General features: G+C 35.5%; 3 protein-coding genes across 3 annotated transcripts; all 3 read right to left on the bottom strand.

Moving 5' to 3' along the window:
• Window positions 1-6,167: 6,167 nt before the first annotated feature.
• Window positions 6,168-8,911, bottom strand: LOC132043530 (small ribosomal subunit protein eS8). Its single transcript, XM_059434008.1, has 5 exons — window positions 8,766-8,911; window positions 8,574-8,646; window positions 7,230-7,563; window positions 6,480-6,655; window positions 6,168-6,378 (listed from the first exon to the last, which is right to left on the bottom strand). Exons 1-5 carry the CDS (start codon window positions 8,767-8,769, stop codon window positions 6,291-6,293), a joined length of 675 nt encoding a protein of 224 aa, XP_059289991.1. The 5' UTR covers window positions 8,770-8,911; the 3' UTR covers window positions 6,168-6,290.
• A 1,446-nt stretch (window positions 8,912-10,357) lies between these two features.
• On the bottom strand, window positions 10,358-15,428 carry LOC132043529 (peptidyl-prolyl cis-trans isomerase FKBP62-like). Its single transcript, XM_059434007.1, has 13 exons — window positions 15,060-15,428; window positions 14,012-14,098; window positions 12,878-13,138; window positions 12,714-12,788; window positions 12,551-12,631; window positions 12,276-12,470; window positions 12,087-12,185; window positions 11,803-11,978; window positions 11,587-11,709; window positions 11,320-11,466; window positions 11,092-11,219; window positions 10,881-11,001; window positions 10,358-10,794 (listed from the first exon to the last, which is right to left on the bottom strand). The coding sequence occupies exons 1-13, from the start codon at window positions 15,238-15,240 to the stop codon at window positions 10,744-10,746; spliced, it is 1,725 nt and encodes a 574-aa protein (XP_059289990.1). The 5' UTR covers window positions 15,241-15,428; the 3' UTR covers window positions 10,358-10,743.
• A 2,482-nt stretch (window positions 15,429-17,910) lies between these two features.
• On the bottom strand, window positions 17,911-20,249 carry LOC132043519 (pentatricopeptide repeat-containing protein At3g25210, mitochondrial). The gene has a single exon (XM_059433998.1). The coding sequence runs from the start codon at window positions 20,186-20,188 to the stop codon at window positions 19,067-19,069; it is 1,122 nt and encodes a 373-aa protein (XP_059289981.1). The 5' UTR covers window positions 20,189-20,249; the 3' UTR covers window positions 17,911-19,066.
• Window positions 20,250-26,761: the final 6,512 nt, after the last annotated feature.

Below are 26,761 nucleotides of genomic sequence, written 5' to 3' on the forward strand. Positions count from 1 at the left end.
GCTTTAATTATTCAAATAATTTTCCCATTAGTGTTCTTTTGGGTAAATCAAATCAGTTGACAAGATATATCCCAAATCTTCCAAAAGATTTTGCTTATGGTTGGTGTCAAATTAAACAGGATTAAATCAGAAATTTTCCAACCATTTATGATTATTAGTTATGTTGTAACCAGCTGTATGAGTGGCCTTCTTAGCTCAAAAGTCTCATAATGAATCATTTAATTAGTTACAACTCTAAGTAATTAGTTTGAGATGGGAGTCAACCATGTTGACACATCTGTTTCTAATAATGGTGGCTCTCGAGTCAGTAGCGAAGTCAAAATTTTCACGTTAAAATATAAAGAAGTAAATGCATGAAAGACATTTAGGAGATTCTTACGTAGTACGTATACCTAAAAATCTTTTCACCTATTTACAAAGTAATTTTTCAGTGAAAGAATGTTAATTGATACCGTTTAAACAAGGGTGGGTCTATCACTAGTCTGAGTCATCTTGCGTGCACTTCAATTATTTCACTGGATATCTGTTGTCTTTCATTGTCATAAATATAAGATAACTTCACTCCATTAATACTTAAATAAGAGAAGAAATCACTTAGCTTTTGTTTTAATTTTTTTTGCTGAAATTTGAACTCTGAAGCGATCGTTCACAATTTTCATTCATTTTATTGACTGCCCCACACCCTTGGGAGCCGTTATAGCACATTCTTAGGGGATAATTCTCAATAGATTAACCAAAACGAGAAGCGTCTGTTATTCTGTTTTATAGTGATAAAAAGTCCAATTAAACAAAAGAAGCCATAAACCCTATTACAAACTTTCTTAATAAAAATATAATTATAGTGTGAGGGACACCAAAAAAACAGGTTGGCAATTGGCCAGATTCTGACGAGACGCAATGAATCAGAGGACTTTAATTTTCCAACTAATTCAAAATAGTTAAATGAACAAGAGAAAGGTTAACTGGAGTAGTGGAGTTCAGGAATGGAAAGATACCATAGGAAAAGATAGATTAAAGATTAATCATTTGATGGAAGAAGGTTAGTAAAAATATTTCTGCTTTGCAGTCTTACCTTATTTTAATAAAAAGATTCTTTCAAAATGATCTTCTTTCTCTTATTCCTCTTTTGTTTTCTATTGTTAAAATAAGTTATAAAATCACACAATATTTTGCTAATTATATATCTTCAAGATATTAAGGCCGACAAACTTGTCCCCAGCCACAAAAAATGGATTTTCTTAAAGTAAAATTGTCAATCTAATGCTCTATTATTAGGGTTATTTGGATCTGTGTTCACACTCTTAACTTTATCAAGCTTAGATTACTATTTTTAAGGTAATATTCATGAAGATTTTCCAGGCAGGACTTGGATGTATTTTTCTTAGTCTAACATAATTTTCCTCAGCTGAATATAAGACAAATGATAACATGTGTGCTTTCTTATTTTCCATTGTTTTTTTTTCAAAATCTAAAATTCAGATGATTTTCATATTCTAGCAGTAAGAACAAATCAGGAATGAATTGAATTGGCCAGTAAAACACATTTGAGGCAGAATTATTGAAGTCATATGTCAAAAAGATTAGTAATGAGTGTATTAGCATTTCGTACCAACTAATTCAAAATCTGAATCCATCTTTGTCAAAATATTTTTCACACATATTATGGAGTGTTCACATATCGGTAAATTTTTTGAATTTACAAAAAAATGAATGAAATTTGTTGACGAGAAGAAAGAGCTAGTTTAAAGCCTAATGTCTCCTCCTGTAACACTCCTTGATAAATATATATAAATTTGAGCTAAAGCTATTAAGTTTCTGTAATTCGCAAACAACACTCTGGAATTTGAATTAGCCACTGCTAGCTAAACATACCAAAAGGTTATTACAAATAGAGTCTAGCATTAATTACCAGTTAGACGGTGTTCGGAAAAGAGATAAAAAGCAAACTCTCATAAGTTATTTCATGAAGATCAAAAAGCAAAAAGAACAAAGTAATTGGTTATTGCCTCAGTAGTTTTTTGCTTCGAGCCAAATCCATCAGCTTACATAAAGATGATCTTTCGTAAATTTGAGGCAGAGTTCTCCGCGAGGACTTTCTTTGTTCGTGCGACTCAGAGGTAGATTTAAGATTTTAAGTTACTATGTTCTGAATTATAATATTTGTATTTAACGGGTATTGAATAGATTTTTTTTATGCAGAGTCTGGTCAAACCAGAGTTTAGTCAAAACCGTAAATCTAACTGTAAATCCGCTCCTAGGTGTGACGGTGCCCATTGACAAGGTATACCATTACTTACTAAAAGATACTTAATTGGCTACCTTACAATGTATACATAGAGTGATAGAGACAAGCGTGTGCTTTGTATGCAGATGAGTTAGATAAGTGAAAATGGAAAGAACTGTGACTAAGATAAAAAAAGGTTGTTTAGAAGAGAAATTCTTTGCTTGCACGTTTCTAACTCTAAACCAATTTGGCAATTGACTTGTTGGTAACTGAAAATGGGTACAGCTATTCTTGAACAAATGTCCAAGCAAATTGCAATATGAACCGAGTCACTAGATTTCAACATGTTGCCTACAAATATGGATTTAAAAAGATTTTTAAGTTAAAAGGTTGGAGTATCACGCATCAACTGTTTTTTCTGTGACAACAGGCGCGAAAAAGTTACAGTTATGCGGCTTATTGTTGGGTAACTAAATAAAGTCTTACATTTGTAGCTTAAAAAAAATAAAAAAAATAAAAACCTACTAATATAAGGTGAAATGATCCTCTTAATAGTGTGAGAATTTTTAGAAAAAACGTGTAGGCTTAACATAAAGTGTACAATATCACATTATGTTAAGAGTAACTTTGAGTCATTTAGCCCAACAATTCTGGTTTTGCAACATACAAAAGCTTCTAAAAGATAAATGAACACATAAAACAACTATTCAATATATGTGTCTAAGGCGATTAAAACAAGAGCGTCCCATTTGCCAGTACACACAATCCACTTTTGATGGGATGATGTGAAGTTTCAACGCAACAATTGAAATAGATAGTCCCTGTGATACCAGATCTATTTTTATCTCCCGATTTTTAATTTATTGACCCATTTCTTGGATTAAAGTCTTGCAATTATATTTGAAAATGAACTAGTTATATAAAGTCAACATAAAAATCAGTGGTTGCTTACTATTGTTTATGTAAAGTGCTAGTAAAGTCCCAAATGATGCATCGGACATACATGTGAATAACCTTGTTATTTATCAGTCCTTCAAAGTGCTTTTTATTTCATTGTCACAATCATATGCCAAACTCTGATAATGGTTTTCATACAAAGCGGAAAAGCTTAGAGCCTCAGCCAAAGATTAAAGTGAAATATGACGAGCAAAAAAGAAGTGAAGTCTTTATCAAGAAAAGAATGTTTAGACAGATTGAGGTGAATAGACACTGACGCAAATTTGATGGCTTTTTGTAGGACATACTTAGGTTAGGATTCAAAACTACAAACTGAATCACCAAATAGTTGGTCTCCCCAATCGCCATTTTGCATCCTATGATATGAAATTCACTTTAAGTTTATGGTCACCTGATCCTTCATACACTTACTGAAGATTCAACCAATCTTGAAAGTAGAGAGGGCAACTAAACTCAGTTTTCGAGGATCCAATAACATAGAAGTTATGGAGTGCATAAGCCCTTTAGAGATAGGGGTGACTTTCTTATTATAGAAATTGTGAATGATCAAGCAAGGGTCGACAACCTGCTTGTTATTGATATTGATCTAGAATGCAAATTATATATGAGAAAACATACTTGAACTTCAAAATCATAGTGTATAAGAAGAAAAGAATTTCCGCATTTTTAGTCACTTTTCAACAATTTTCTGTCTAAATTGTTGACCACCACTTTAAGTGGTGATAGCAACAAGTGCGGTCAAATTGACCGCACTTGATATACATGCATATGTATATACATAAATGTTTACGAGTATAGCCGCACTCATTGATTTTAAATCTTGATCCTGTTGTTGCTTGTTAGTACAAGTTGATACGTGATATTGCCAACTACACATGTAAAAATACATTCTCTACTTTTAGAGTGTGGCGAGCCTACGGTGAAAAGGAAGGGGGTGGGTGATTGATCAAAATTCAAAACTTAGGATCGATTGATTTACCAACCAGTAGCAAAGAGCAATTATAGTGTTCAACTAATAAGATAGTGTAGTTGGAAGCGCATTTGGGTGGAATATTCTTTATATTTGATTGATCTTTAGTTAGGATGTCCTTATCTCTGTCAACATCTGTTCTCTCTTTTTCACAGATAAAGTAGTTAGCATTCGATCATGGTCATGTTTCCTCACTTGATATAGGACAAGTTATACATTACTTACAAGTTTGGCAAAGAGGAACTTGTACCAAAGCTGGTGATTTTGGGCATCTTTAACTCCACTAGTTTATAGTGACAAAAGAATGATACTAATCCAATGCCAAGGGCCACACTAAGGTCTAGCTCTAGTTTAATAAACCAAGTTAGAATATTCTCTTCACAGCCCTTGGAATTGCTTGAAACTGGCACAAAAACCTCTGAAGATAATATCAGTTTTAATCGCAGTTAAGTAGTGTGAACCTTACCCTTTCTTAAAAGGTAAGTAATTGAAAGTAGAACAAAATTTGCAACACATGAACTTCACAACAAAAAAATTGAGAAAGTCAAAGATTTGTGAATAAAAATCAACATATGCTGCTCGGACTAACATTCCACTATATAAAAGGAAATCAAATATTTGCAAAAACCAACGACCAAATAACTAAGCAGAATACATAAATAGGCCCTCAAACTTGGCCTCAGCCGACAAGTAGGGCTGTACAGGGCAAATCGATAAACCGCACCAAACCGACAAACCGAACCAAACCGGAAAAAAAACCCGACTAGTGGTTTGGTTTGATTTGGTTTGGTGTTGGGGAAAAAAAATCCCAGATCATTATAGGGTTGGTTTGGTTTTATCTAAAAAAAAATCAAACCGAACCCAAACCGACCCGATTATAGATATACTACTTTTAAATTATGTTATACATAAAAATATTTATTAAAATGTAATTTATAAATATTTTCTTAAAATTTTTCATAATTTTTTTTTTCTTTCTTACATTTAGATTTGTACTTAAGAAGGCCATCTAAATAATATACAAATAAAGCCCAAAAGGAAATGAACATCAGAAGTCCAAAACATGTTATGTAATGCAAATGTCACTAAAATACCCTATTCGGCTACATACTCCTTCTCCCAAAATCAGATCCCTTTCTCATTTCACAAAAAGCCATTGTTCTCCTTTTCTTATTTCACAAAAAAGCCATTTGATGCTGTTATGAACACCTTTGAGAGTACAAAATATGGCTATTTGACATTTTAGTTATATTATAAAGTTAAAACTTCAAACAGTGTTCTGCCTCCATCTTATATGTTGATATTTTGTACTAGAACTCTTTTTAAGAGGCACTGCTCTGTGCTTTTCATTAGCTACTATGAAAAACCCGAGAAACCCGAAAAAACCCGAAAAACCCGAGAAAAATTGATATCGAAAAACCCGACTTTTATTGGTTTGATTTGGTTTATAGATTTAATAACCCGACACAAATGGTTTGGTTTGGTTTGTAAAAAATCCGAACCAACCCGGTCTATGTACACCCCTACCGACAAGTATGCCCTCCAACTTTTAAGTGTGCACCTCAACATGTATAAAATTGAACAAGTAAAACACGAATGCTCATGTGGCACGGATGTGGCACTGACGTGGCACCTCCAAAATTTATGTGCCACGTCAGTTCCACGTCAACATTTGTGTTTGTTCAACTTTATACAAGTTGAGATGCATACTTGTGCACGCCCAAAATTGGAGGGCGTACTTGCCAAATGAGGCCAAGTTTGAGGGCTTATTTATGTATTATGCCAATAACTAATCTCCAGATATCGGAATAATACTTGTGATGTCCAAACAGGCTACATAAACGATGCTGGAAAATACAAATTTTTATAGTTGAAAAAATATTCCAAAATTTCTTGTGGGTCATTGAAATAAACGCAGCATCAATTCAGCCAGCATAGCATGCTGACTTGGTGTATATGGCCAAAAAGAATCAGAATAAACTGCAAGTAATGAAGGCCAAAAACAAAATCCAGAAATTAATGTCAACTCATGGCAAGATTAAAGAATACTGCATATAGAAAAATATCCTCACAAACCAAGTTGATTAACAGGTAGAAAGAAAACACATAAATTAGTCTCAAAAATTGAAGAGGTACAAATTAAGCAGCTCCACCAGCTCCAGACTTGCCCTTCTTCTTTTGTAGTTTCTTCATATAGAACTCAAGTTCTTTGCCCTCCAAGATATACCTGAAAATTGCAATCAAATATCATGATTTAATTCTAACACATGCAAAAACATATCACACCGGGCTTAGGCCGAGAAGCAGGGCTGTGAATACTGTACTTACCCATCAGCTCTGCCACACTGACCGGGCCGAGATGAGATGCAGGCCAAGAGTCTACCAGAACTAAATTGTTCTTCAAGGTGAGAATCAAGTTTGCGATCCGCCTGGCGCTTCTCAATTTTTCGTAGTACATGGTTGCTCTTCTTAGCTTCCTCAGCAGCAGCAGCACCTTCTCCCTCCTGCCATGTGTCAACCAAAAGTAACCATCAGCATATACGGGAAAGAAGGAAGCCATTGCTATAGGACATTCAAATTCTCAACATATGGAAATGTGGGGATACTTCTATAGTAGTTGAATAAATTAGTTGCTGGAGTTGAATAGTTGTAGGTAAAGCGAATAAGCTGGCTTTTGAAAATTAGGAAAAATAGCTTTATTTAGATATAGCAGAATGTCACTGAGCAGAGATTAAACTATATATAAGACAGTCTTTGCTGCATCATTAGATGTCAAGAGAATCCTCAATCAGACCTAATTATTACTTCACTCATACATTTTTATTTTCTATCTTTATCTATTCTTTCTCAATCTTGGGCAAGTTATTTCTGATCAAAACAGGAAATCATGCCCAAACACCAAAAAATGTCAAAGCAGTCATAGATCATGGTCACCAGTAATAATTCGCATGGCATGATGAATTATGATTGGATAATAAAATAGAAAGAGCTGTGGAAGCCACATAGTAAAGAATCAACAACTACTAGTCAATTGATGTTAACAAAGTATGGAAGAGTAAGATAACAAAATTTGGCTACCTCAGCAGTTTCCTTCTTAGCAGCAGCCCCCTTCTTCTTCCTACCAATGTCAACACCGTAGTGCTGAAGGTACCACTGTTTAAAGGGTGCTGCATCAACCTGAACAATTGCACTCTTGACTAGAGTCTGTGTGCGAACAAGTTCATTGTTCGAGGCATTGTAGACGACATCAAGGATACGGGTCTTACGGGTGGTTGCCTCACTACCCCATGAATAGTTTCCTGTATCTAATCTCAGTGCCCTCCATTTAACATTGCCACCACGAACACGGATTCGTCTGACGGTCTTGTTACTTGAGATTTTAGTATTAGCAGGTTGACGGCCGAGCTCGTACCTTTAACAATAAGAAAAATAGATTCACACAAAATCAGCAGTCCAATCAATCTTTCCATTACAACATCACAAAACATAGTATATTTTCAACAGATTTCTCAACATCGGCAATGCTAACGATATTCTTTTATAGCAGCCATTTTGTTGCAAGTATTTTATGTCCTTTATTTTCACTCCTATCTTAATCATCAATTGAATTTATACAAATGTAGATTAATACTGTTTCATTATCTTAGTTAATCTAATAATTATTCCTGGGATTCAGGGTAGGTCACTTGATGAGCTCCCGAACCTCCACCATGTAGGTGGGGGTTCGATGAGGAAAGAGTGCAACAACAACAATAATAACAACATAACCAGTGTAATCCCACAAAGTGCGGTCTGGGTAGAGTGTACGCAGACCTTACCAAGGTAGGGAGCCTGTTTCCGAAAAACCCTCGGCTCAAGAAAAGTATAACAAAGAAGGTCAGACAAGAATTGATGGAAGTAAAGAAAAGTAAGCAAAGTAAGCATCATGAAGAAAAGTCACAGAAATCGAAGTACTATCGATAGTCCTTATGAAGAAAAGTAACAGTAACTACAGCAAACTAACACGATAATGAAAGCACAACATGAGGAGAAAAAGCAAGTGATATAAATAACAATCACAAATATAATTACAACTTATTCATTTGAAACAATAACTAAGATAACAAAGAATCTGACTCGTTCCCAGAAATGAAGTCATTTTCTAGGAAACTGCTTATTTCATTCCTACCAAACACATCCTAAGCAGATAAAGACGTACATTACATGGACTAATTACGAGAATGTGTGTGTTCATATACAATATGTTTACAAGCAGCATTTTGCTAAGTGTTCTGTGTGTATTTTAAACATACCCAATTAGTATACATAACCATGTCACATACAACTGATCGATATGAGTACAATTAAAGGATAACAAAGGATCCATGTAACATTAGATAGAGACAGATATTTATGCTAAAGAAAAAAAGTAATAGAACTAACTTTCTCTTCTTTCTCCAAGCTTTCTTCTTCCCACCAGTGGCACGTCTTTTGTGCATAGAGTCACGTGAGATACCTTCACATCCATAAATAAACCAGTAAAATTAATATAATCGACTGTTTTTTTTTTTTTTTCCAATCAAACATGAAATTAGTGTAATGAAATAAGGAAGTAGAGGGAAACAGCATTCATACCCATGGTTACTGAAAGCTAAGCCGCAAAGAAACACTCCCTCACACCACTCTAATCTTCCACTTTGAACGGAGAGCGCTAAAACCCTAATAACATTTTGAATGGACAAGACTAGGCCTTAATGATTTGGGTTGGGCTGAAGATGTCACTTTTGGGCTTTTCATTCTTGGGTTGGGATCTTGCATCTCCATTCAATACAATAGTCGTTTATATCATATGTTTTGACTTGGGCGATTCGCACGAATGTCCTATCTTGGGGTGGTCTTTATTTTTGTCCCTCAAATCGCAGTTCTTTAATTTTTGCCATTCAACACTTTAAGTAATAAAAAAGTGGCTGCAAATATTTCTGACATTGGAAAAACAAAAAAAAAACAAAAAAAGAAATTAAAATTCATGACCTAATTTCGCAAGGCAAGGTTTCATCGAAATTTTGGCCGAATTGGCATGGTTTTTATAAACTTATGCCGAGCGAATTAGTTACTACACAACTTATGCCGGATAACTTAATTTCTACAAAAGAATGTCGGACAAGGAATACTTTCTGTGTAACCAAATAGGCATAATTTCTATGGAACCTCACCTTGCAAACTTGGTTTTCTTTTCTTTTTTTCTTTTTTTTTTTTACTCTGCTGGGAATCGAATCTAGAATCTCTAATTTCATAAACAAGCGAATAAGCGTATTTTGACTCACAAATTTTCATTAAATGCAAAGCAGGGCCCAAAATTAAAGACCAGTCCATATGAAGGTCAATCCGCGCAAAAATTGTTTTGACTTTAGCGGCTTAAAGACATTTGCATCACTAATACTACTACACATGTTAATTATTTTCCTCATAGGTGTATTCAACATTGAAACAATTTCAAATCCATGTTTAAAATATTCTTAGTACTAAACTTATTTTGATTTTAGAAGTATGAATTCAATCTAATATTTACTGAAGTTTTAATATACTTTTACGTATACTATCTACATACACTGTATTGAAATTATTGAACTCTAATGAAAGGTAATTGTTACCACTGAATCGACTAGTAAAGACTTTCAAAACAGTTGGAATAAAAGATTCCCAAGCGATCAGTCCAATTTCATGCAATTACCGAGCTTACAGTTTTGTCCAATATGGCTGTTTCCTAAAATCTCCAATTGACTCCAAGATCAACATATTTTACAGGTGCGATTGATTAGCTGTTATTGTGTTTGGTAGGCCAACCTAACTCTATTTAACCTGTAACTTGCAGCCGGCTTTTCATTTATCCACCATAATAGATCCCCCATTATTTTCGCATCAGATTACAACTACTCCATGCTTTTTCTTATCCAGTTGCCAAACAGCCATTAGGGGCTTTAATGCTAACTTTTACAGGTAATTAGGTATCCAGCCGACGCTTTTTATTATCAGAATAAAAATGCATATTTGATCCAACAAGCTGCCAACATATTTGCTTGCAACTCATTGCTCAGCAGTGAAAGTAAACTGGTTCTTTTCTACATCAATTCAAATGACCTTCAATTAATCCACTCAGCAGCAGTGAAAGTAACTGGTTCTTTTCTACGTCAATTCAAATGACCTTCAATTAATCCACTCAGCAGCAGTGAAAGTAACTGGTTCTTTTCTACGTCAATTCAAATGACCTTCAATTAATCCACTCAGCAGCAGTGAAAGTAACTGGTTCTTTTCTACATCAATTCAAATGACCTTCAAATAATCCACTCAGCAGCAGGACATCACACAATAAATGAAGTATGGAACACCTAAGATGCCTGATTTCATCTAGGAAACTCTATTACAGGTGGATCCACTTAACATCCGAAATTACCAATGCAGAATCCGAAATTACAGTCAGGGTACTCAGCAAACACTTTAAAAAAAAAAAAAAAAAAAAAAATATTCCACTATAACGACTCCAAAGCAGATACGACAATTCACCGGAACCTTCAAGAAAATGATGCTGATCCTTTTATGTCATGTCTGAGTTAAGTTATGCCTTGCTATCTACGCTCATTGGTTCTGGTTCCTTAGGAGCTGATTTCTGCATAACACAATGTCACGAGTCAATAACAGAACAATAGGTAAAGCTGCACGAAGTGTCAAGTGGTTATAAATTCTGAAACTTACAGCTGAGTTCGCCGCATCCAGCTTGTTTAACTTCGCGAACATGTTTCCGTAGAACTTTGCATCCTTCTTATTAAATTCCTTGACTTTCTCCTTTAGAGCTTTGTACTCCAGCTTCACATCCCTTGATATCATAAAAGAGAACCAAGTTTCAGCATCATGACTGACAGATATGATAGATTGGACAAAATATGAAGTAGACTTGGTAGTATACCTGTTGTTAGGATCAATCTCAAGAGCTTTCTTAATGTCAAATTCAGCCAGATCAAGATCAGCCATGTTCATATATGCTTGAGCTCTGCGGTAAAGAGCTTTGACATTGGTACTCTCCAGTTCCAACACCTACAGCTCACACAAACCATCAGTGAGAAAAAGTAAACCAAGAATTGGTACTAACAGAATTTTGGAAGGGGGGTGATTTCTAGGTTTCGAGTTCTAAGACCTTGGTACACAGCTTCTCAGCCTGCTTGTAATCTTTCAATTTCAACTTGCAAGCTGCATTATTTAAGTTGCAGCTGATCTTCAACGCTTTAGACTGTTTCTTTTCCTCCTCGCTGAAGGAAGTATCATACTCAATGAATTTAGCAGCCTGCATTTGTTAAACTATGCAGTTAGGCAATCCTGGAACATCACAATAGCTTCTCTCTCTTGACAGACAAAAGACCCCCTAATCTAACTCTGAACAACATTGAAAAAACCAAATATCTACCTTCTCATATCTTTTGGATGCCCTTGCGTATTTACCAGCCTTGAACAGTGCATTTCCTTCTTCTTTCTTTTTGCCAGCAGCCTCAATTTTCTCCTGAGTATTCATGTCCCATGATTCCTTGTCCTACAGACCACCAATGAGAGAATGTGATAAACATAGATCCAGAAACAGTGCCAGATAGCTGAGGATAGAAAATAAAATATAGACAGAACATACCTTGACAAAAGAAACAAGTTCAACCTCATAATGCACGGTTGAATTAGGAGGAACAACAGCTAAATCTTGCTTTGACTCAGATGAACCAAAGGCATATTCAGGTGCAATTATAAGCAGCGCCACTTCACCCTTCTTCATTGTCATAACAGCTCTATCTAGCCCATCTATAACTTGTTCTGTACAGGGTAAATCAGAGCTCAATCAATACTAGTCAAAGGATAAAAGATCAGTACAAGTCACAAGGTAAGATCTCTGTAGTGATAACAATGTATTCAGAGTCATACCCTCATCTGTCTTAAACTCAAAAAGGTTTTCTTCATTTTCCCCATCATGTCCCTTCTTTATGAAGACTGTGCCATCTAACAGCTTGCCCGTCACTTTTACTGCAATATGCAAATTAAGACAACTGTCAGACACCATAGAATTTATGTAGCTTATGAGCACAGACTAATAAAAAATTTCCCACGACTAACATTTAACTACGGCTCCTTCATTGGGTTTCTCATATCCTTCCCCTTCTTTCAAGATCTTCTTTACTACTTTCTTGTCATCAGTAACACTTGAAACAGTTCTCCATGAGACCAACTCTAAGTTGATTTGTAATGTGGCATTAGGTGGAACTGCGGCTCCATCACTCGAGGCTGGTTTTCCTTTCTCTCCAAAGCCATCTGCAGCAAATAAATCAGACATGTTAATGACAGCTCTCTTGTTGGCATACGTATGATTACAAGCAGCAAGCACCACTTACATTGCGGCTTCACTGTCAACTGGACTTTTTCACCTTTCTTCATAGTTTTCACGGCCTTAGCAAGAGCAGGGCAGAAATGACCTGTTCCATTAAGGATGTCAGAGCACAACTATTATTTTTACTCCTCCTAAAACATTGTGAGGCATATGAAGTCAAAAGTTACCATCTTGAACAGTGAACTCCGCTCCATCTGATTTTCCCACCACTGTGCCATTTTCGAGCTGAGCTTCGTACTTGACTAAATTATGTGAAGGCAAAAAGAAAATGCTTAATTTGTGTTCCAAACATATAAGCTGACCCTTATGAATTGAAAATGAGAATACATACCTAATACTTCGTCAAGATCTTTTGGGTTTTCCCATTTCTCCCCCTCTGTGATGATCTTTTTGAAAATTCCGCCATCCTTGCAAATGTCTTTTACACTCACCCATGATAGCAATTCAACATCAAATTGTAGAGTGGCATTTGGAGGGATAGTTGGAGGAGAACCACTCTCTCCATAAGCCAGCTCCGGAGGAATGGTGAAAATAGCATTTTCACCTTTCTTCATTGTCTTTATACCTTGATCCCATCCTTTAATTACTTGTCCTATTAAGAAAATAAGAAAGTATAAGAGTATCATGTTTATCTTGAAGCAAAATCTAATTTATCTAGTGCAAATGCTGATTACATATATATCAAAGACTTCCTAATACTGAAAAATTCTGTATTTCTTGGTTTTAATACAATTCACATAATTTGATTCCAAAACAATTAACTCTCCATTTGCAATCTTCGACAAGCATCATAGTCTCATCCCTTAATCTCTAGGATTGAGGATGAGATCTAATTTGGAATGCCAAAGACCATTAGATTCTTATTATCATAAATTGCTAACGAGATCAGTTTTACCACATCCTCAGATTCTTTTCTTTCCCCTTTTTTTTTTTTTTGGTGTGTGTGTGTGTGGGGGGGGGGGGGGTTGGGGGGGGCGACATGGGAACCCGCAGCACCCTTCGGGTGAACAAGATAAATCCAGACATCCTCAGATTCTTATTATCACAAATTCACTGCTGTAAAGTTCATACCTCCTCGACGAGCTGAAAATCCTACTTTAAATAAAGGACAAGCTTTACGTGTTACCATATATGAACTAAGCCTTTAGAGGCTCTTAAATAGAACAGGATCCCCAATCTCACACTATCTATACTGGTTCTATTGGAGCAGCAATCAAGCTTCATAATACATGAAATGCTCCCCAATCTCACATTATCTATACTGGTTCTATTGGAGCAATCAAGCTTCATAATACATGAAATGCTCAAAATATACTAGTCTTAAAGAGTCCTTGAAGCAGATCAGCCAAAGCAACATAATAATGCCACATCCGCCAAACAAATTTCATTTGTTTTACCAAATAACTGAAGATTATTCACAGACCATTAACCAGCAAATACAAAAAGTTGAAGAACATTCACTAACCTTGACCAAGGGTGAACTTGAACGGGTCTCCTCTATCACGACTGGAATCAAACTTGGTTCCGTCAAGCAGAGTTCCAGTATAATGAACTGGCAATTAATGTTAAAAACAACATTAGCTCAAACAACACAGAAATACAAACAAATTCAGGTTTACCACAAGGTTGATAAAACATTAAATTAATGAATCCAAAAACCATAGCAATGAGCTCAGAATTAATCCAACAAATCCAACATGATCTCAAACAACACAGTAACACGAACAAACTCAGGTTTACTGCAAGGTAGATAAAAACAATCGGAAACTAATTAATCCAAAAACCATAGCAATGAGCTCAGAATTAATCCAACGACCCTAGCAACCGCTAGATAAAAACAATCGCAAACTAATTAATCCAAAAACCATAGCAATGAGCTCAGAGTTAATCCAACGACCTAGCAAGCGCAAAATACTCATTAACATCAGCAATTTAGGCATAGCAGATAATATAACTGCAATTAATTAATCCAGATACCATTGTGCGCACAAAAAACACATTAACATAAACAAAGTCCAAATTTATTGGCAGTACAAATAATAATAGTAAGATACTAATTAACTCAGGTTTACCGCAAGGTTAGATAAAAGAATTGGAAATTAATTAATCAAAAACCATAGCAATGAGCTCAGAATTAATCCAATGACCCTAGCTATTGCAAAATACTCATTAACACCAGTAATTTAGGCATGGCAGATAATATAATTGCAACTAATTAATCCAGATACATTGTGAGCACAAAACACACATTAGCATAAACAAAGTTCTGATTACGGACTGTTTGGAAGTGTAGATGATAACAAGTTAACATCCGTGAGGTGTCAGGTTCAAATCCCAACAGATACAAAAACACTAACACTTGATTGATAGAGTTACGTAGTACACGTTGCCTGTTACAGGTGAGAGGTCACAGATATCTAGAGAAATTAATTGAGGTGCGTGAAAGCTGATCAGGACACTAAGATTATCGAAATAATAATAATAATAATAATAATAATATGCAAACTAATTACCTTCAACTTCATCACCAGGTTCAGGAGTATCCCAACCTTCACCTTCCTTGACAAGTTTCTTCTTCAATCCCTGATTTCCAATTTCCTTTTCCTCGCCTACTTTCATCATCGGACTGTCTTCAGGCAGATCCATATCCTCGTCCATACCATCTACTGGTGGAATACCAAAATCTTCATCCATTGTTACGTCAAAAACAATATGCACTCACGCGAAGAAAATTGATTGAGAGAATCGAGATCAGTGACTGAATCAAATAATGGCGTTGCTTTCGAGATGGAGAAGATGTAGGCTTAAATGGTGTGATTAAAAAAGAAGGGGTTTAGGTTCTAGAGTGTTCTAAGGTTTTAGAGTCAGCTTTAGCGTGACGAAGGGTCAGGATGCTTCCAGAATTGTGGATTTAGTTTAGAAAATTGTGGGGATATGGGACCGCCGTTTCTACATTTCTTATTGATCTAACGGTTGATCTTTAAAGTTACACACGCTAGTTTGGTGGCAAATGAGACGAGCCGAGTTTGGGCTTAACTAAAAAAGGGGTCGAAACATAAGGGGGGACGTGCACATATAGCCCATTTCAGGACCTCCAAAGTTCTTGAAGATTTGCAAATTTAGCTACATAAATCAATTTCAGACGTGCATGTCTAAAGTTTAGACGTGTAGTTTTGCTTGTCAACGACCTAGAGGGTGTTTGGATTGGCTTTTTCAAAGTAGCTTGCTTATAAGCTAAAAGCCATAAGTTGGGAATACCACAAAAAAAAAGTTTAAAATCCAATAAACACTTAAAATAAGTCAATCCAAACACCCTCTTCAAGTTCCAAACTCTCGATATTTTCATATTTGAAGTTTGGTTTGGGCGTTTGGCAGGACAACGCCGAATTTCAGACCCAAGAATAACTTGTACTTACTATTGTAGTAAGTGCAAAGAAGAAGGAGAGATGGAGAAGAAGAAGCGGAACAAAAAATGCTCTTTTATTTTTATTTTTTGTGAAGTCTCAAGCAAGATGGATTCATGAATGAAATATTTTTTGTTATTAAACAAACTTTCTAATAAATAACAATTTTTTTTTATAATCGTAATGTTCAGGCCAATTTGTGCGCAGTTCGATAATTTTTACCCCTCAAATTGTTGGTCTTTGATTTTTGTCCTTCGCCTAAAAATTCCTGAGTTCCGGGTTTGATCACCGTTCAGTCAAAAAAAATTTAAAAAAAATTGCAAGGCAGAGTATCAAATTCTCCCTTAAAGCAGAGTTTGCCTGCAAAACTCTCTCTTAAAGCAGAGTTTGCCTGCAAAACTCTACCTTAAAGCAAAGTTTGCCTGAAATTATAAAGCAGAGTTTGCCATCAGGCACAAGGCAAACTCTGCCTTGCGAATTTTTTTCTAATTTTTTACTGAGCGGGATTCGAACACGGAACCTCAGGGTATTTTTGGTCACTTTTTTAAGTGAAGGACAAAAATTAAAGACCAACAATTTGAGGGACAAAAATTAAAGACCAGTGCCTTTGAAGCACAATCCGAGCTAAAAAATGATTGGTATTTTCCACCGACACAATATTTGCCTGTCGAAATTTGAACTAATGAAAACACTCACTTATTAATAGGAAAAAAAGTTCTTTTAACCCCAAGCTACCATTCTGAACCTCGTCGTAAAATAATGAGTTGTGGGGTTTGTCATGTCAATCAAATTTTAGGAAAAAAATAATTTTAACCATTTTACTTTATTTTTCATAGGATTTGACAACAGATTCAAAGAGAAAAAATGGTAAGTTCTTGGTAATAATCATGATTCATGTTCTCCTTCCCATAAAAAGTTAGTACTATATTCTTTTCACTCGGTTGTAATAAATGTATTGCCATTTATGTGGCTGAAAAGGAAACTTTCTATGTATATCCTCCATCTCTCTCTATAAATATACAGGGACGAAAGCTATTCTACAGTACCCTTCTCGTCTTCGATTTTGATTTTTGTGTGTGCCAAAGAGAAACGCATTGTTTGGTGTAAATATCAGTATTGCATTGGGAAGGCAGTTGGTGCTTGACTCGTTGGAATTGCTGCAACGGTAGCCCTTTAGAGCTTGCAGTTTCTTTGTCATTCTGATTTTCATGGTTGTTTCCCAATGGAACATTGGCGTGTTCAGATTTACTACTGTTTCTGAACGCGCCAATGTTCCATTGGGAAGTAACCATGAAAACCAAGAACATGCCTCGGACCAAGAAACCGCAAGTTCTGAAGTGATTCTTGTTGCTGCAATTCCTACAGTCAAGTTCCAAGCTTACTTCCCATTGCAGTGTTGATCTCTATACCAAACGATGTGATGCTCTTGCATGTCCACTGCAACCACACATAGGAATGACAATGGGGCAAAGGCGCAAAGCAGGGGTGAGACGGGGCAGGGCAATAGTTTAACGAGGCAAAGAGGAACATGTTTAGGCGGGGCAGTGGGAATTGCCAATATAGAGATGCTTGTATTTTCTGATTTACTAAATTCTTGCGAGTGCTCGTAATCTTTCATCAACTATTGGGTGATAAATCTTGAATGAGACAGAATTTTGGATTTCTTTGGATTCTGATCAATTCAGAGGAATAAAGGATGATGTTGGGTAATAGGAACAAGGGTTGCAGATGATCATTAGGGGATCATTAATATTTCCTTGCAGTTTGAACGCAAGTTACCTAGTAATCAGCCTAAATTCCAAACTAGTTGGGATGACAATATAAAACCTCTTATGTATGTTCTTGTCTATTCGTGAATAGGAAGTAATAACTCCAATTCATGTCTCGTGTTAAAAATAAAAGTTGAAATCCAAAACCAAGCAACATATGGAGATGGTATTTGCTTTACTTCAACGTTGTCTTTATTTTGCTTTACTTCAACGTTGTCTTTATTTCACTAAAGCATTGCTGGATGAGCAGTTCTCATGTTTACAGGGTTGAAATCTACCATGTTTCAATAACATCTCCTTGACAATAAGAATGACTACTATAACATAGTAATTCAGAGTCTGAACTTTGTCCGAGAAAAGGAATACCTTTTCAGAATTGCACACAGTCGGCCAGTAGAATAATAAAACAGGCATCCAGCTCCTCGTGTAAGCCTACTATCAACATCTACTTCGTCTCAATCCCAAGTTGAGCTCAGCTATATGAATACTTACTCTCCATGTTGCTCATAAACTATGGGCAGCAATAAACCAGTTTCCAGGCAGATGAAAAGCAATTCATGATTTAGCCAACTGTCTACTGGCATGATGGAGGCACTAAGCAAGAACCAATATAGTATCCAACAAATCAGCCGTTTGGACCAACCTTTCATTGCATTGTTCATTTTAGTCAGCATCATGAGATTTCTGGCTCTTTTTTCCTTGAAACTCTGTCATTCCATGCCCAACAGTATCTTCGTCTTGAATCCATATCAAGAATTCTAAGTGGCCAGACTTTGTCTTCAAGTACTGTCAATCACTGTTCAGTGAAGTGTTTCTCCATTTTAGCATCTGATTCATAGTTCGAAATAGTTCTAAATATACATGACAACCAGAAAAAACCTTGCATCAGTTTCAGAGAATAATCATCTGTACTTGTTATCAACTGAATCAGCAACTTTGTAAAACTTTCCAGTACGGCCAAGTGAAAATGATCCATCTTCACAAGCGCAATGCAGAAAACGATACTCAGTTACCCAAACTTCACGAAATAAAGAAGCATGCTGAAAATACTGTGTTTCGGAAGGAAAATTCACGCTGATTCCTTGAACCAAAAACTCATATTGCAGCCCCCTCGACCAGGTAGTGGGCATGATTCAGCTATGTCATTATCTAGGCATGCAAATTAATTGATAAGGCTTAGTAAAATTTCTTCACCTCATATGTGCTATGGTGGAAAAAGATGACTCTGAACAGAAATCCAACTCTAATTGCTGATAAACAACTTTTTCGTCCATCAGGCGAGCAAAAGATGCACTTACATTCGTCAATTGATCAATACTGAAAACATAAACATATCAAACTAGATACTCAATCCTGATTAGAAAAATATAAAGTATTCAACAGAGACTTGTAAGTCTTCTCATTCATTAAGCTATCCCTCTTCTTAAATTCTTCGAGAAGTTCAAACGCATAATTTCCTCTCCCTTCCCTACTCAATTCTTCCATCACAGTTTTATAAGTAAGCTGATCAGGCGACAACGAATTATCCAACATATCAAACACCACCTCAGTGGCATCCTCAAACCGACGCTCCAAAGCAAGACTACAAACCAATATCATATAAGTAGATCCTTTAGGAACAAACCCTTTATTCCTCATTTCCTTAAAAAACTCAAGCCCTTGATTAACTCTCCCCTTCTCACACAACCCTTTCGCTATATACCCATAAGTATACGCATCAGGCTCACATCCATACAACCCCATTTCACGGAAAACACGAATAGCTTCATCAACCTCAAGACACTTAGAATAAGCTTTAATTATCATATTCAATGCAAATGTATCCGGAATCACCCCGAAAGACTTCATTTGCTTCTGTAACGATCGAACGGAATGTAAATACACGTAACAAACATGTAACTTATTAAATTTACTTAAAAGTGCATTCAGTAACAAATTATAAGTATCTAATGAAGGCTTAGCATCTTCACATTTTGTCATTTTCTTGTAAATATCAAATGCACGATTAAATAAAAATTTACGACCACAACAAAATTTAATCATGGAATTATATAAAGGTAGGCTAGGTGGACAAGCACCAGCAAGAACTTCTTCAACTAGGGTTTCAGCTACGCGATAACGCTTACTTGTAACTGCGATATTAACCATGGTTAAGTAAGTGACGTGGTTGTGTTTGTAGTTACGTTGTTGACCAGTCCAACGGAATATATCTAGGGCTAAATCCGGGTCGGTTTGTTCTTTTAAGGCTTGGTTTACGTCGGTTGGTGTGAATCCGGGTTTGAGATTGTTGATCCATGATTCGAATTGTTTCTCTAATGGAGTTCGGGTTCGGGTTCGGGTTGGGAGTTCATCGGATAATGATGGTGGAGGTGTTAGGGTTTTTGGGTGGTGATCGACGGTGGAGATGGGGCGGAGAGATAGGGATGAGAAGAGAGAGGAGATGATCGGACGGTGTAGGGTGACTCGCATTTTCGGTATCGGAGAGAAGAGACAAGGGTGTGTTTGGTTGAGTTGCTGTAATGTTTTTCGTACTTTGGGTCATTCATACTTTTGGCATGGGCCTATGACAATTAGTTTACATGGGCCGAGAGGTTAGGTTAGGCCCAGAGTTTTCGGCTGAGCTGCCTGGATTTTTTCATTTTTTTGCGCGGATTGTCTTTCTTTTGGAGTGGTCTTTAATTTTTGTCCCTCAAATTGTGGGTCTTTAATTTTAGCCTTCGCTTAAAAAGGTGGCTGAAGATATTCCGAGATTCTGGATTCAAACTCCCGCTCAGTCAAAAAAAAATCGCAAGGAAAGACTTTGAGTTATGCCATAAGGCAAAGTCTGCCGTTTCCGGCATAGGTTCTATGTAGCTTCATCCGATTAGGCATAAGTTCATAGAAACCTATGCCTTGCGAAAATATTACTCCCTCTGTTTCAATTTATGTGAACCCATTTCCTTATTAGTCCGTGCCAAAAAGAATGACCTCTTTCTATATTTGGAAATAAATTACCTTTATGCATTGATTTATAGCCACACAAAATATAGGTGACTCATCTTACACCACAAGTTTAAAAGTCTTTTCTACTTTCTTAAACTCCGTGCCCAGTCTAATGGATTCACATAAATTGAAACTGGGGGAGTATTATTTTTGACTCTACTGGGTTTCGAACCCAGAACTTCGGGATACTTTCGATCAACTTTTTAAGCGAAAGGCCAAAAATTAAAGACCAGCGAATTGAGGGGAAAAAATTAAAGATCTGTATGAAGGGTAATCGTGCAAATTGCCCGGATTATTTTGCTCGGATTGTTTTGCCACTCATATCTATGCTCTTTAATTTTTTCCCCTTCTAATTATTAAATGAAAATATCCAGACCTGTTTCGCAAGACATGATGTGTGTAATATTTTTATATGGAAATTGAATTTTTGCCTCGCTCAGCTTAAATTTTATAGGAATTAAGTTATGCGGAATAAGTTTTTGTAGTATTTTTCAGATTATATGCATAATTTGTGTGGATGTTATGATACATATGCCGAAGTTAAACGTATAAACTATCCCCTTGCGAAATCTAAATTATGTTGTTTTTCAAATTATGCTGAATGTTTGAAGTTTTGCCTTATCCGGCATAATTTGTGTGGATGTTATGATGCATATGGCGAAGTTAAACTTATAAACTATGCCTTACGAAATCTAAATTATGTCGTTTTTCAAATTATATTCAAAGTTAAAAGTTTTGCCTTGTCCAGCATAATTTGTGTGAATGTTGTGATAGATATGCCAACCTTAAACATATATAATACCTTGCGAAATCTAAATTATGTGGCGCCAAAAATGCTGAAGGGCAAAAACTAAAGACCATCCACCCCAAAATAGGGCGTTTGTGCGAATGGCCTTAATGGCCCAACTATCCCATATTTCAAAAAGGAGTTTCTTTAAAACACTCACAAGCTTGAACAAATTAAATTGCAAATAAAGAAACAGCATCGGAAACTAAGGAATCGTTTGGACATGATATGAAATCAGTGATCTAAAATCATTCTGATTTGAAGTTAAAGTTTTGTTTGGACGTGCAATTTGAATTTCTTAAGTTGTATTTTTTTCTCATAGCCATAAAACCCCCACAAGTTGTGAAAACCATCAAAACTTTTCTAATTCTTATACAATCTTAACAAATGAGCAAATTATAGTTCATAACAAAATTAATACGCCACTAGAAGGCCTTTTTAAAAAATACAACATCAATTGATCGAACTTTAGTTCAATAAGAAAGAAAAATTGAACCTGAGTTGTAGTATAACAACTCTTTAATATAATTCTCCCACATGGTATGGACAATCTCTTAATATACTACCAATTTATAGATCTTTTAATATTTGATATAAAGAGTTAGTAAACATGGTTGGTAAATTATATCTATCAACTTATGGATCTATTTTTACAAAATATAAACTTATGGATCAGATTTACATTTAAAGGAATTTGAAATCATGATTTGGAACCCCAAATCACACCGTTTTGGACAATTTGGGATTTGAAATCATAATATGAAGTTGAAGTTGAAATTTTGTGCAAATTGCATAAACAAGCGCTAATTTGAAATCAAAATATGAAATCATGATTTCATATCGCATAGAGTAATTGAGATTCTTTCATTCTTAGTTAAAATTTTCGGGGTCGAGCCATGGGCAAGGCTAAACCTTTAGGCGAACCAAATGTATATTAGCCGGATTAGTGAATACTGGCAATCAAATAATTATTAAAAAACACAATTAATACTTCAAAATGTAAAATTAAGATTATTCTCTAATGTACTTAGACGATCATTCATAGAAATAAAATCTCATCGGTGTAGGTGGTAGTCAGTACAATCATTTCCTGCAGAATTTGTCCCTTTTGCTGAGGTATTTGTTGTGTAATTTATTTTTCTCTATATTAAGAAGTAAACACAATCCAGAAAAAAAATCACAACACAATATAGAGGCCTCCCTTTTCATGTCGATAACACCACCACCACCTGCACGCTGTAGTGCTAGGAATATTCCTTTCCGCCTCCATTTTTTCAGTGGATTGCATTTTTCATGCAAATAAGAGCAAGCCAATGTGAATTTATTTAAACGTAACTAAGGGAAGTTAGCATATGAAGGACATTTGAAGCATTTTAATATTATTTAATTGATATGTTAAAGTGTCTCATTTTCTTCCTTTGACCATGTCATTCACGTTGGTAGCATTAAGAGGCATTGAATGGTACGTTCTTTCGCATTCACATTCTAATCCTTTTTTGTTTGTGGCCATGAAGAAGCAGTGAATGGGCTGTTTCTTACCCTCACGTTCTGGTGGAAAAGTGAGGCCATAAGTTTATTTGTAACTCATTTCTCCATTATCACATTAACTTACCCACATTCTTCTTGTAACTTATGTAATCTCTAAATAATAATTCTTCCATTTATCTACCTACTTTACTACCTTATTCATATCAAATTAATTCAAGGATGATTTTCCTAGCTATAAATAGTTAGTCGTCCTTAACTTGTGGATATAGAGAAAAATATATACTTTGGAGAGTTCTTGAAAAGTGAGCAAACTAAAAGAGAGTTTATTAGTTTAAGGAATGTGTTCTTCTTTCGGTGGAGCTTTGAACTCAACATCTTGTCCAGAGTTTGTTGAGTTGTACGAAGTGATTGGGCTGTTGTATCTTGGAGGGGACAAGTCGTAAAAAGATTATCACATTGGACCGGTAGATTTGTCAAGTTGGCTTGAATCTCCTTAAAGAAAGCGAGATATCCGCGGCTCAGCCGAAGATATTTTTATTTCTTCATTTTATTTTTCAATTGTAATTGTAATATTATTGTATTATCACCAACAATTTTAAGGAGATTCATGGCTACAATTGAAAAATCCGCGGATGTCAAAGCGGGAGATCTTAACAAGTCATTTCGGTTCAACGGGACTCATTTTAAGAGATGGAAGGGTAAAGTACTTTTCTACTTAAGTCTTCTCAATGTTTCTTATGTGTTAACTGAGAAGAATCCAAATAAAGTAGACAACTCTTCCATGAATGATGAAGAACTTATTTCTCTTCAAGAAAAAATTGAAAAGTATGATGAAGATTCATACAAGTGTCGGTATTATTTACTTAATTGTCTATCAGATAATTTTTATGATCATTATGATAGAACTTACTCTACTGCAAAGAAAATTTGGAAAGCGTTGCAGAGTAAATATGATACCGAGGAGGCCGGAGCGAAAAAATATCCGCTAGTAGATTTTTTCTTTTTCCAAATGGTGGACAACAAATCAGTGGTAGATCAAGCTCAAGACTTTATAATGATTGTTGGAGAGCTTAGGTCCGAGGAGATCAAAATTGGAGATAACCTTGTTATTTGTGGCATAATAGATAAACTTCCACCTTCATGGAAGGAATTTCAAAAAACTATACGTCACAAACAAAAGAAAACCTATCTTGAGACGTTGATTATGCGAATCCGCATGGAAGAAGAGGCAAGGGGCCAAGATGCACTTTTGCAAACGGAAGAAAGTAACTTACAACCCGTCACAAACAAGGTAAATTAATTACTTCAAATAATGTTGCTCATAATGCTAACAAAAATACCTCTATGAGCCTAAGAAGAAAATATTCAAGAAAAATAATGGTAGACCTCCCAAGAAAATAATGGTGGTAACAACCAAGCACAAAATCAACAAGCACAAAATGGAGGACCATGCTTTGTCGGCAAAAGTAGGCATATTGCTCGATTTTGCAAGTTTCGAAACGTGGTCCTACACCTCGGTGCGAACGTTACCGAAGAGCCACTGTGGTGGTGATAATGGCATAAATATGGTTGAAAATATTGATGGATGGTGGGGGCGATTCGAAAGGTGCAACCGTCATGTCTCATATGACAAAGATTGGTTCAAAGTGTATATTCCATTCGAGGAGCCCAAAACCATCATGCTTGGTGATTCTCACACTACTCAAGTGCTTGGAAGGAGAGATGTCGAGTTGAGCTTTACCTCGAAGGGTGTTAACTTTAAAAGATGTACTTTTTACTCCTTCCATGAGAAAAAATTTGATGTCTAGCTTTCTTCTTAATAAAGGTGCTTCAAACAAACTATTGAGTCTGATTAATATGTAATAGTGAAAAAAGGTATTTTTGTGGGAAAGGGGTATGCTTGTGATGGGATGTTCAAGTTGAATGTTGAGATGAATAAAGTTACTAGTTCTGTTTACATGCTTTCTTCTACTAATTTTTGGCATGCTCGTTTGTGTTATATTAATAATCGTTATGGGAATCATGAGTAGTCTAGATTAATCCCAATGATTAAAAAGGATTTTGAAAAATGTGAGGCTTGTAGTAAAGCCAAAATCACAAAAAGGCCTCATTTTCAAGTTGAAAGAAGAACCAATTGTTAGAGTTAATTCATACCGATATTTGTGAACTTGGAGGAATTTTAACTCGTGGAGGAAATAGATATTTTATTACTTTTATTGATGATTTTTATAAGTATACATATGTTTTCTTGATGAAAAATAAAAGTGATGCTTTTGAAAATTTTAAAATTTATCTCAATGAAGTTGAAAATCAGTTTGGTAGAAAAATAAAAAGAATTAGAAGTGATAGAGGTCGTGAATATGAGTCTAATGAGTTTAATTCTTTTGTTAGATCATTGGGAATAATTCATGAAACTACTCCACCTTATTCTCCGCGCGTCTAATGGTGTAGCGGAGAGAAAAAAAAGACCTTTAGTTGAGTTGACAAATGCCATGCTTATCGAGTCTAGTGCACCTCTAAATTTTGAGGTGAAGCTATTTTAACTGCTTGTTATGTGTTGAATCATGTGCCTCATAAAAAGACCAAATTAACACCATTTGAGTTGTGGAAAGGTCACAAGCCAAATTTGGAATATCTAAGAGTTTGGGGTTATCTAGCTTATGTAATGCTAATGGATCCCAAAAGAAGTAAATTGGGTAAAAAAGTTACTACTTGTGCTTTTATTGGTTATGCTTCAAATAGACAGCCCTATGATTTTTAGTCTTGAAGATAATATAATAATAGAATCGGGAGATGCTATTTTTCATGAAAATAAATTTCCATTTGATTCTAAAAAAATAGCGGGGGTCATAGGACTAACGAAAATATTTTGTCACTACCTAGTTCTTCTACTGTTTTGAAAAATAAAGAAAGTGATGATTTTGAGTTAAGAAGAAGTAAAAGAGCTAGAGTAGAAAAAGATTTTGGTCATGATTTTTATGTTTTTAATGTTGAAAATGACCCTCTCAATTTACAAGAAGCTTTATCTTCACATGATGCTATTTTTTGGAAAGAGGCTGTAAATGATAAAATGGAATCACTTATTTCCAATAAAACTTGGGAGTTAGTTGATTTACCACCGGGTTGTAAAACAATTGGGTGTAAATGGGTCCTTAGAAAAAAGTTAAAATCGGATGGCTCAGTTGATAAATATAAGGCTAGACTAGTTGCTAAAGGTTTTAAACAACTAGAAGGCCTAGAATTTTTTGATACTTTTTCTCCAGAATAACTAGAATTACATCCATAAGGCTTTTAATTGCTATTCGCAATTTTTGATTTGCATATTCACCAAATGGATGTAAAAAAACTGCTTTTTTTAAATGGGGACCAAATGAGGAAATTTATATGGAACAACCCGAAGGTTTTGTTGAAGCAGGCCAAGAAAGTAAAGTGTGTAAACTTACTAAATCCCTATATGGCTTGAAACAGGCACCAAAGCAATGGCATGAGAAATTTGATTCCTGCATAGTTGAAAATGGTTTTAAAACAAACGAGCGTGATAAGTGCATCTATCATAAGTCTTGGAATAATTCACATGTTATTGTTTGCCTCTATGTTGATGATTTATTGATCTTTGGCTCTAACATGAATGTTATTGGTGAAACTAAAAATATTCTTAAGCCATTTTGACATGAAAGATCTTGGTGAGGCAAATTTAATTCTTGGAATAAAAATTACTAAAACATGTGATGGAATATTCCTTGACCAGTCACATTATGTTGAGAAAATTTTGAAAAAATATAACT

Source organism: Lycium ferocissimum, unplaced genomic scaffold (assembly GCF_029784015.1).
Source record: "Lycium ferocissimum isolate CSIRO_LF1 unplaced genomic scaffold, AGI_CSIRO_Lferr_CH_V1 ctg258, whole genome shotgun sequence".
In the NCBI taxonomy this organism is placed as follows: domain Eukaryota; kingdom Viridiplantae; phylum Streptophyta; class Magnoliopsida; order Solanales; family Solanaceae; genus Lycium; species Lycium ferocissimum.